At 34.2% G+C, this 11,593-nt stretch overlaps 1 protein-coding gene across 1 annotated transcript in view; it reads left to right on the plus strand.

Moving 5' to 3' along the window:
- Positions 1-11,593, plus strand: part of PCDH17 (protocadherin 17) — a gene marked incomplete at its 5' end in the record, with an annotated part of 92,887 nt that overhangs the window by 18,008 nt on the left and 63,286 nt on the right. Inside the window, 2 exon segments of the mRNA XM_010284855.1 lie at positions 9,626-9,684; positions 9,831-10,003. Of these exon segments, the coding sequence (XP_010283157.1) occupies positions 9,626-9,684; positions 9,831-10,003 (232 nt within the window).

Consider the following 11,593-nt stretch of genomic DNA (forward strand, 5'->3'; position numbering starts at 1 on the left):
AAAATTAAAAATAAAATGCCAGGATCTCAAAATTGCACTGTAGAATCTGTGTGCATGGAAGAAAGAAAGAAGGGTTGTAAACATGAGAGAAAAATATTTTTGAAATTATAACAAATACTTTGAACTTCTCCTTAAATTTCAAGGCACTATTTCTTGAAGTTTCTCTCTAATTTTAATGTCTTAATTTCCAGACTTCATATTTAACATGTAGATTTGAAAGAAAAATCAAAAAAACCCTTAATGTTGTCAAAGATACACTCCCAAAGGTATTGTTATTTTCAGTTCATGGTATGATATTCTTAGAATAAGATGGATATTGTGATAAGTGCAGATTTCGTTCTAGTTAGCTAATTGTAGTAGAGTCTGTTATGCAGTAAACAAAATATCTGTTAGGAATACTAAGGTAGACTCAACATGGTGGGAACCATAGATAAAAGGTGCATTAAAGCGTTTCAAATTCAATCATTAGGTTTCATTGCACCCATCTGCTACCAGAAAATATAATTGGCAACTTGATTCATTGACCTTTAACTGTCATTTTGGACGATGTTTTTTTAAATCCATATTTTCAAGTTAGACCTAGAGAGTTAATTTGATAAGAGAATGCCTAGTACATTTTAATGCGGTTACTTTTTTCTTTTTTTTAAGAAAAAAGTTTTTTTAATATAATCAGGTTTAATGGTCTGTTGTATATTCTGCTAATCCAGTCAAAGTAGTTATTTAATATTGAATATGGTTAAAAGCAACTCATGTTCAACTTCATTAAGGCTTCTATTAAATAGAAGGCTTCCTGAACTTCTACTGTTTTTTTATGCACGAACTACTACCTCTTATTAATTATTTCCAGGGGTTTCTGTTACACTAGAATTATACTTACAAACTTTAGTTCCACCAAGATTATACAGCACAGTACGAGGGCTAAATAAACACTGAAATTATGGGGTCCTTCATATTTTATTCCTAAAAAGTGTTTTATCTCTTTCCTTTTATTTCCTGGAGCAGATATTATCTTGTGCAGGTGGGGTGGAGTGCATACATCTCTTAGCAGTTCTATATGTGTGGCACCGAAGTGGACTGTCTTATAAAACAACATTGTTACTTAGAGCAAGCAGGAAACATAATGTGATAAACAAGGATGATTTAATGTTTTCTCAGCAATTGTAAACAATTATACTATTTTGTCACCTGAAGTTTATGTAATGGAAAACCATGATTACTTGTGTTTCTTTACTCAACAGGATACAATTCCTGAAATATTTATGTGATATAGAGACAGATGTATGTAACCTTATAATCCCATTTCACAGCTTTCCCAAATACTGGGGAGCTCAATAAATAGGAAGCCGATTATATTGGCAGTATAACTCCATTAATAGGATTCAGATTTGCCTTATTGACAAGCCAGTACTGTTAATATGATCCAGCATATTAAATTGACAGGAAAACTGGAGCGATAGAATGTATCTGCAGCCTAATTGACAGGGAAGCTCTTTCAAAAGGTTCTTAATGTGGTTTTTATTGACAGAACACCTTCAATAAGTACATATCATTGGTGAACAGTGTAAATATATTGGATGCAACTGTACTAGCAGATTTAGGTGAAGTAGTTATTGTTCTGTTTTCTCATACTTCCATCTTTACTTTGATATGTCATATCAAGCTCTCTCATAAGATCTTTACGAATGCCCCTTAAAGCACTAGTTCAACTGCACTGCTCACAAGCTTCTGATAAGTTGTCAATTATTTAAAATGTGTTCATCATTTTTAAATGAATAGAGGCAATACAGATTAATGCAATAATGTGTCATGAATTTCATTATGTTTATTTATTGACGTTGTGATAGCAGAAACAGAGCTCGTACTTCCAGCTCGTACTGTAACAGTACTTCCAGCTCGAGTTCTTTCTGTAGTGTGATGTTTGGCACCTCTTCCTACATTGTGATCTTGCACCTTCTCCAAAAAGTAGTTCATCTTAAAAGCTCATATTACAATTACATTTTCCTAGTCCCATTTGACACCTTCCCACATTCTCTCCCCAGACCATGATAATTTCATTAGATGCTTGCATTTCATGTTTCTCCGGTGCAAAATAAAATGAGGCTCAGAAACCTGAAACCACTGTGAAACAAACAGAAATTTGAGTTTGGTCCAGAAAATCTTGATTTCCCTTTTGAGTGGAAGGAAGTTTTGGGTCCAGGTCTTAATTTTTTCCTAGTCCTATCTTTCTTAGAGAGAGAAGTCTTCATTTAAACATATATCCCACATTTGCTCTGTCCGAGGAGTTGAAGGCTTTTCTTACACTGACTTCCCCACCAAAGAAGAGACAAGCTTGTTCCTGAAAGGCTTCAATCTTTTATTTCATATTAAAAAATTCTCGTCAGGATCTGGTCTCACTCTATCTTTTGAGTGAGTTTTAAGTCTACTTTTTTACCAGGGTCACTTAAAAATGTGTCTCCCTGTAGTGACCTTTTTAGCTGCTTCAGCCTTCAGGTTTGGTGCAATCATCAGTGAGGTGAGAGGAAGCTTGCCTGAGTCTTGTGACTTCTAATCCTTGCACTGAATCTAATCGCTACGATCTAGGCTTCTGTCTTCTTTTGTGTCTTGTACATTGCAGTGTAAACTCTTGTAAAAATTTAAGAAATAATTGTTTTCAGTAAGACAGTAGTACAAACCCAACTGAAATATCTGCAATACCTTAATATGAATGCTTAAACCATAAATCAATAATATTTTTTGGGGGGGTAAGAAATATGGTACTTGCTAACAGAAAATAGTACATGGATCAGGCATTTTTACGGAGAAAATCTGCATTCCTTCACTTACAGGAAAGGATGATAACCTCTGTGCCCAGAGTTTCACTTTTCAAAAGTCACTGTGCGTTTCACTGAATAGCTCAGGACCTCTTTCATTACTCAAGAAAAAGAGAAAACACGAGCCACCAACACTCTTCAATAAAGAGTACAGCAGCCTGGTGAATGATATTGCCTTGTGGATCTGACAGTTTTTGTTGCCATGTGTTTTTAGTGTGCTTTTGAAGAATGTTACATATGTCAGAAATTCACATAAACACACCGTAGGTCTTGTAACACCAAAATAAACATTTTGCAGCAAGTGTAAAACTTCCCAAATATGTACATGTCATATAAATTACGTCTCAAAAATATTTTCAAAAGAATGAGAGCAGACAGCACATATTAGGACAAGATTTGTTAAAGCACCCTATTTAATTTTGTCCTTCAAAAAGGTAGAACTTCTAATAAGTTCTTCTAACTTATTAGAAGCTTATGCCCAGTTTTGGGGTTTGTCTGTTTGTTTTACTATTGGGCTAATACATTTTCTTAATGAAAGAAGTCTGGCAAAATCAAAAACTACTACTTCAGGCTAAATATATACACTCACTGGCAGTCTCATACTGAGAGGTCGTCGTGAAAAATTGTACTATGTTGAACACAAACTGTTCCTAACGAAATGAAGACAATTGTCTGCTCTTTCAAAACTAGATTTGGCAGAATACAATTCTTTTGTCTTGAAAAGTGATCTTTGTTTCATGGGGGAAGGATGAATACTCGGAATTAAGCTTTTCAAGAAAAGACACAGAAGATGCTTGAGTTAAATATTAAGATAAAGCGGAGAGATGTTTCATTTAATTTTTGCATTTAATGTTTAATTAAAAAGAAGTTACAGTCAGCAAAGACATTTTGCTTTATTATAGTTCCAGGTATGAACACCTACATAAAATGGAGTTGCATTGAATAATTTCTGAAAATGTGATACTTGTTCTTGTAATTCTGAGAAAAAATTATGAATATTCTAGTAGCCTAATATTCATAAATCTGATTAATGTTTAAGTCTTTTTTTTAACATTTTAAAATACATCTTTCCCTAATATGACAATTATTTCTGGGTATAATTTGTCAAGAATACTTAAATATAGCATTTCTCTCTCTCCCCATCTTTCTCTCTCTCACTTTCGTTGTCTTTTTCTCTGTAGTCATGATGATTTTAATTTTTTTTTTTTTTGATAGAGATACCTGTCGAACTGAAAACTTTTTCTTTTATTTTTCTCTAATTTTATTTTAATAGTACGGAATACATCAAAGATTGCTAGAAATCTTCAGAATTGTGGTGTAACAAAGATTTTGATTAAAAAGGAAAAAAGGAAAGTAGCTAGGAACCTCTAATTTTCAATAGACAGCCTGTTTTTTATAGGAGTTCTTGAAAGCAGAAACCTTGTGAAGTCCTCTACTGCAGTCTTACTGAGCAATAGTAGAATCACTGAAATCTGAGTTATTACTATGGGGTTGTGATTTGAATCCTGACTTTTTTTTGAAAATATATGTGTGCAGAGTCCCAGTGGAACTCTTTTTTAGTTATAAAAATATCAAAACATTTCAACAGAAGTAAACACATGTACCTTGTGAACATGAAGTTATTAAAAAAAAAAAGATATTAATGTAGCACATTGCTAAAAATATTCCCCACAATTCATTACGTAATGCTTTGACCAGGTTGGTTCAAACTGTTTCCAATGACGAAGCTTTCACTTTTTTTTTTTTTTTTTTTGTCTTATGAGATTATTTAAGGTTAATGGACCCTATGAGGAATTTGTTTCTGATACTCTTGGCCATAATTTTTAATTTTCCTTTCTTTAAATGAAACTTCTGGATATCATAGCCACTCTAGAATTAGTAAAAACTTAACAGTTGGCTTTCAAACTTCTGAATGGTTTTATTTTGAATTTGTAAAATTCACTATTTTTTTTTGTCTTATGAGATTATTTAAGGTTAATGGACCCTATGAGGAATTTGTTTCTGATACTCTTGGCCATAATTTTTAATTTTCCTTTCTTTAAATGAAACTTCTGGATATCATAGCCACTCTAGAATTAGTAAAAACTTAACAGTTGGCTTTCAAACTTCTGAATGGTTTTATTTTGAATTTGTAAAATTCACTATTTCAAATTCACCATATGAGAGCAATGTTTAGAAACAATGGTAGTTTATCTAAGTCCCTGTGTGGTCTTAATACACAAACCCTAACACCCGTAGTAGAATGAATGGTTTCACAGACAGTTGACGATAGCACTTGAAGGGTGTTCTACATGTTGTTCATACTGTAACAATTATATTGTCACACCTGAAACCCCATACCAGTAAAAATGTATTTTGCACTGGTTTAATTTGCCTGTTCTTTTACTTTTCTCCTGCTCAACTCCCCAGTGAAAAAGGTAACAGAATCAAACTGCAAGATATTTTCTGAAAGGCAGTAACCCTCTTTTTTAAATGTTGGCAGCTTATGAAAGGTTTATATGCATTCTGATCTCTTTCAAAATGGCATTTTTTATGAGCTTCATCCTTCTGAGAAAGGTGTATTAAACTTGTGTACAGAAATCCTCAGGAATTTTTCTGCAACATCACAGTAATGGCAGTGTTTCTAAAATTTCGGATTTACTCTAGGGTCACATATTAGGAGAGATATATGGAAGAAAGTATTTTTAAGGGGCCATTGTAGCAACTGTGAAAAAGTATATCTGTTAAATGGTCTAACAGCATACTCTCATTGGAAATTAACTGGTTTCACTAATCTGTGAAAATGAGACATAAAAACAGGACCTCTTCTCTAGGGGAGCTATGGACAGTTAGGTTGACATCACAGCCTGTTTAATTCTCTGGTATCTAACCAGGGCAGTGGGCAGTTCTGCTTTTGCTTTAGTTTTAGAGACCATTTGTCCCAGTACATTTTCTTCCTACTGAAGAACTGTATCTTTGTAGTTGGTAACCTAATGGATGCCCCACCCCTCAACCTTGAATCACAGAGACAGAGAGCATGTCTTTACTCTTTAACTCCAGTGAGTTAGAATTGGATCGTTTCTGGGTTTTTTTTTGAGGGGAGGGTGGTGGTGGAGCTTGTTTTATTTTGTTCTTCAGGCAGTTAATGGTGCTGGTATTTGAGTTATTTTTGGTTATTTATCAGGCAATTGTAATTCCATGTAATTAACTTCTGATACGATACATCTTACATAGCTTTAGCTGTTACACTGAACATCTTGCTGGTCATCTAGATTCCCCTATAGTTACTGGAGAAAGTAATCTCCAGGAGCAGTACGTACCTAAAGATAGATGCCCAAAATGGGATGAATTATCTTGTATGTCTCTAATGCTTATAGAGGGATTTTAGCTGTTTAGCTTAGAGTAGGTGACTAGCTTTTAGATGGTTATCTGCTAGTGAACAGAAACCTACCTTAAAACTGGAGGCAAAGAGACACTGCGGTTCTGATTTCCTAGAGGGCTGTATACCCAGAGAAGAACAAAGACATTATTTGCTATTGATAGATTTTTAAAGTAGCACTCATTTCTTCGAGTTACAACTATGCAGTGTAAAAAGGTATGATTAATGTATGAGCTGAAATGTGTAATATCACTTCCATAGATGTTACATTGTAAAAATTTTAAGTATATGACCTCTCACTTCAACTGGGATTAATAAAAAAAAGTGTTTAAGGAAGTTAGACAGACTGTAATCTGTAGTGAAGCAGATGCTTACCTTTCTAAGATTCCTCTAAACCGCCTAGCCTTAAAATTAAATGTTTTCTTATTATCTCAATTTTTGTATAGATATTATCATACATGAAGCAATTCTCTCTTCGCTACCTGTATCTCAGAGTGCTCTGTCACAGCTCAACACAAGCATCATACCTTCATAGTTCATAGGCTAAGGTCTAATGCTTTTAGAGCAGAAGGAAAATAGCTGTGAGCTCTATAGCGGTATATGGTTATCAAGTATTTACATTTGTTCTTTTGCACCAGTGACCTCGCTGTAACATGTCACCCAACTGTTTGTATTGCTGCAAAATACAATATGAGGGAAATTGGTCAAATTATTATGGAGTTAAAGGTCATTAATGACTACCATAAATACAGAATTTCTCAGAAGCAGCTCCCATTTTTAGGATGGCAGCTAAGATGTGGTCATAACTTCTATTTTAAAATTTGTATCTTGGTTAGTCCGGGGTGTGCAAAATGCTTTTTTTGCTATGAAAAACCAGAAACAAAAAGTATGACCAGTCCTTACTCTGGTGCAGCTTATAGATAAGTTCTTAGCACCACCTTTAAGGAGGTGCTATAATTAATTCCAGGGCAAAAGTCTGACTTTTCTAATGGCAGAAAATTGATGAAAAAGCAATTTTTAGTGGGCATTTTGCCTGACAATGACATGAAGAATGGAAATGTTGATTACAGTAGCAGCTGTATTTAGGAGGAGGCAGATTTCTTATTTAAGTAAAAGCATAAAAACAGTTTTCCTGGGCATCTATGGTTGAGCTGTTAGACCTAGAAAACAGACATGAGTTCTGTAATTGTAAAGGTTTATTTGGGTTGAGAAGTATCAGTCTCCGTGAGTGTCATGATGATTATATGTGTACATACAGGGGGTGGATTTGCTGCACAGAAGAGAGATATTAGAATACAATTTGCAACAAGAAAAGAATAAATGGCAGAATTAAGGCCGCTTCCAAAATATGTGTTACATTTAAGAGATTACATATAAGAATGCTGAAATATTTATCTTTGCACCTACATTTCTTCCTTTTTTTTTTTGTTTTCAATGTTTGTTTTTATAACTTGAAAAATGCCAGAATTTAAGACAAGCTTTTATGCTAATTACATATTAAAACCAGCACTTGTCTGTTTTTAAGCGCAAAGCACTAAACTGCTCCCTAACTGAAGTGGCCAGATTTTAACTTTGGATACCTGTAGCTGAAATCATCAGCTTCTGAAACATTGACTCGGAAAAGCAGTGACATAACACTGAGTTTGATGTCCTGGATATTCAGAATTCTCCTTCTGTAATACAGTGTATTGTTTACGTTTCTTACTATTTAAGAACTTTCATAAACCCATCTTTTAATAACAGTGATGAAGAACAAGTCTCTCGTTGGACATAAACAACCAGATTTCCAAATTATGTGCAATTTTTATATGATAAAAAATAATTTAGAATTATAAGTGCTCTATGCTGTATCTTGAAAACAGATGAGTAAAACCTGATTCTGTCATAGTTTCTTAGAAACGAAAATTCACTCATAAAACATCAGATTATTTTTGTAATGACATGCAGAATGCTATGTACTCCACAGCTTAAATTACAGCTTCAAAATGGGAACACAGTGTGTGTTATAATCCTAATTTTTGAACCAAAGGTTTTAACTAGAAACAAGAAGAAAGTACAGTGTAAACTGACTTCATACATGCCAAACGGAAGATAATTCTTTATCTTCCATCTCTTCCCTAAATCACACAAACTATCCATGGTATATAAGCACACCTATTTCACATGTACATGGAGAGTGGCAGGTGGCTACCTATTTTCTACTACAAACTGTAGTAGAGACTGTTAAATTTCTAATGCAACTACATGCATCTTTTCCAAGTTCCAGTATTCCAACCATACAAGCGTAGCAAATATTTCTAATGACCACCTACCTATAAAAGCAAAACAGAGCTAAAAAATGGAGGGAGGAGTGGCAGAGAAGAACAACTATCTAGGAGACCAGCGACTTGTGTAAACACTTGTTGTGAGACGTTAAACCTTACCTTGGGCCTTCTGCTCCATTAACTGAGCGCTGCCCGTGTTACCGATACTACTACGCTCGGCGCTGTTGCAAAGCTCATAGCTGCTGCGAAGCATGGTGGTGTGATATGAAGTGATGCAGAAAACAATAGGAGCTCTGTCACTAGGTCAGCTGCAAGAAGTGACGTGTGTGAATGTACAGTATATGGAGTTTTGTGAAAGATGCAGTCTCTCTTTCTCCCAAAGAACTTCAGCTGATGATACAAGGGGAATTCAGTTCCCTTTGGCAGGACTCCATGTTGGTCTGGATGCCGTAAATACTTCTGCTTTTACAGTTACTTAGCTCATGCTGCTAAAAATATACTCATGACAGACTTAATGAAAGTGTCTCCTTTTAAAAAGTACTTGTCTACAACAATCATTTAATGTTCTTGTTTGCATGTGTGGTTCTCATTATTCTGACGTAGCTATTAACACTGATGAAAATTAAAGAGAGAAAATCCAAATATTTTCACACTTGCACTTCTCCAGTAACATTTAAGAAATGCCACAGCTAATCAGCCATAAATTTGCTTGACTTTTTTGTTTATTTTTTTCAATTTGAGAGTAATATAGCAATATATGAAATTGAATTACAGCAGTAAGGGCTTCAGAATCCCAGTAGATGATGTAATTATGATTAAAAATTAGTATTATTGAATAATTCACTTTTGTAATATGCAAAAGTAATTTTTTCTCTCATTTTCAATAACCATCAGTCTTAATATCTAACTAATGAAAAAACATAAACAGTGTCATCTGTCAGGTTACTAACAGAGAATGCCACTTATTGGAGCCTCATTGTTTACTTTAGCAGGTAATTTGTGGACCGGAATCATTTAATTGTTCTGAGCACATAATTACATGCCAGCATATTCCAATTTAATTAAAATGTACAAATCTGAAGATTAAGGGAATTTTTGAATTATTAATCATTTCTCCTCTAGGAAATCTTGTTGCTCTGCAGGAGATTTGTCCAGTGTACAACTATACGTATTTTTTTCCTTCTCTTTCACAGACAGACAATTTTCCCGCAGAGCCCAATTACATGGGCAGCAGGCAGCAGTTTGTTCAAAGGTAAGGCCTATTAAATAACTTTCTCGGCTTCCCCATTTGCATTCTTGTCAAAATTGCTTTGCCAGAGAGTACAATTCAACTTAGAACAAGTAAATACAACTCTCTCTCTCTCTTCTTCTTTTTTTTTTTTTTAATATGTATTTCAGTAGCTCCACGTTCAAGGATCCAGAAAGAGCCAGCTTGAGGGACAGCGGGCATGGGGACAGTGATCAGGCTGACAGTGACCAAGACACTAACAAAGGCTCCTGCTGTGACATGTCTGTTAGGGAGGCACTCAAGATGAAAACTACTTCAACTAAAAGCCAGCCACTTGAACAAGGTGAGTGAAGCCTCCAATGCTTACAAATGCATAAAGTTTAAGCTGTCATTATAAACCTATTAGTATTGCAGTTGCAGTTTATCAGGGTGGAATAGCCCTCTAATAATACCATCAGAGAAAAAAGTAAATCTTGTAGCTAGTCCAGAGCAAAGGACGCTCAGTATCTTTCAGAATGAATGTGAAATGAAACCAGAAGTATCCAAAGCAGATTAAAAAAATAATAAAAATTAGTACTTTTCTAAAATGATTAGAATATACTTTATCTTCATTGGCACTGCCTGTGATATATTATATACAGTGCTTCTGCCAAAGCGTGATTTGGAAATTCAAACTAGACATGTCTGCAACAGATAAAAGAATGCCAGTCATTTACATTCCTCACGTAGTCTGGAGAAGCGGAAAAGAAAAGAGGCTTGGGATATCAGACAAAAGTAAAAACGGATCAGAAGACGTTTTCATTTCATGGATGTATTTTCCTATTTGTAACACTGATTTCACAATTAATAGTAGTATGAGAAGTGTCAAATAGTAATATAATGTGATTTTCAGTATAATTTCACTCATATCCTGTGAAAGTACCAAAGATGTGTGTCTGTGAAACAGCTAAAATGACTTCTATCAGGACAATGACAGTGTTCTCTGCAAGCGTTTGTTCTAACACACAAGTATGGACACAAACTCTGTGTCCATTTTTTTCCAGATGTTTTTTATCTAATTATGAGGTCTTTTATTTCACAAGAGATGTTTCTTTAAAAAAAAAAAAAAAAATCAGACTACTCCAGCAATGTGTGTGTTTCTGTTTTGCCTTTAGGCTGTAAGCAATAAAGTGCATCACTGAATTATTTTTAACTGTTTTGTATATTTGCTATTATTTTAGTTTGATTTGGGGAAGATGATTCCATGTTAAAGACAGTTAAAAGATTATTAAATAAGTCAGCCTTAATAAGAAGCTATATTTACAATTAAGCACTAATATATTATAAAGTTTTTATTAATTGTTGATTAATTGAATCTAAGTTTTTTGCCTCTTAGGCTAGTCTAATCTCTAGTACAGTATCAGGAAATACATCTTCAACTTCATTTTTTCTGATTATGTTGAGATTGCAATATAATTTTTGCTGTGTAGAATATTTAGAATGCTGCAATATAATTTATTCTGTGTATTTTTGAAGGTTGACCTCATAAATGACCTTATTTTCCAAGTAATAAATGCCAGAAAGATTATTTTTTCCTGACCTTTTGCCACAGGAACTCTCTGCTCATAATTGGACATTGATCTGTATAAAGATGCAGTACTGGCCTTTTTTTTTTAAGAAGCTGTTTGAGTGTGTGTCTAATTTTCTCAGTTTCATGTAAGAAAAAGACAAAATCTCTGTATTTTTATCTATGAAGTATAGTCATGAAAGACTTCTAAAATTTTCAAAGTTTCATTAGGAAAATTATTTACTACTCAAATTAAAAATGTGTGTTTTTTTAGAAAAGGACTGTGTGGCCAGAGTTCACAATATTGCAGTTTGTCCAGCAGCATCAAGTCCGATTCTGGTCAAAATAGAAAAAGTCTAGTAGGCAGATTAAGCCAACCATTCCTGC

This window comes from Phaethon lepturus, unplaced genomic scaffold, assembly GCF_000687285.1.
Source record: "Phaethon lepturus isolate BGI_N335 unplaced genomic scaffold, ASM68728v1 scaffold4174, whole genome shotgun sequence".
In the NCBI taxonomy this organism is placed as follows: Eukaryota; Metazoa; Chordata; class Aves; order Phaethontiformes; family Phaethontidae; genus Phaethon; species Phaethon lepturus.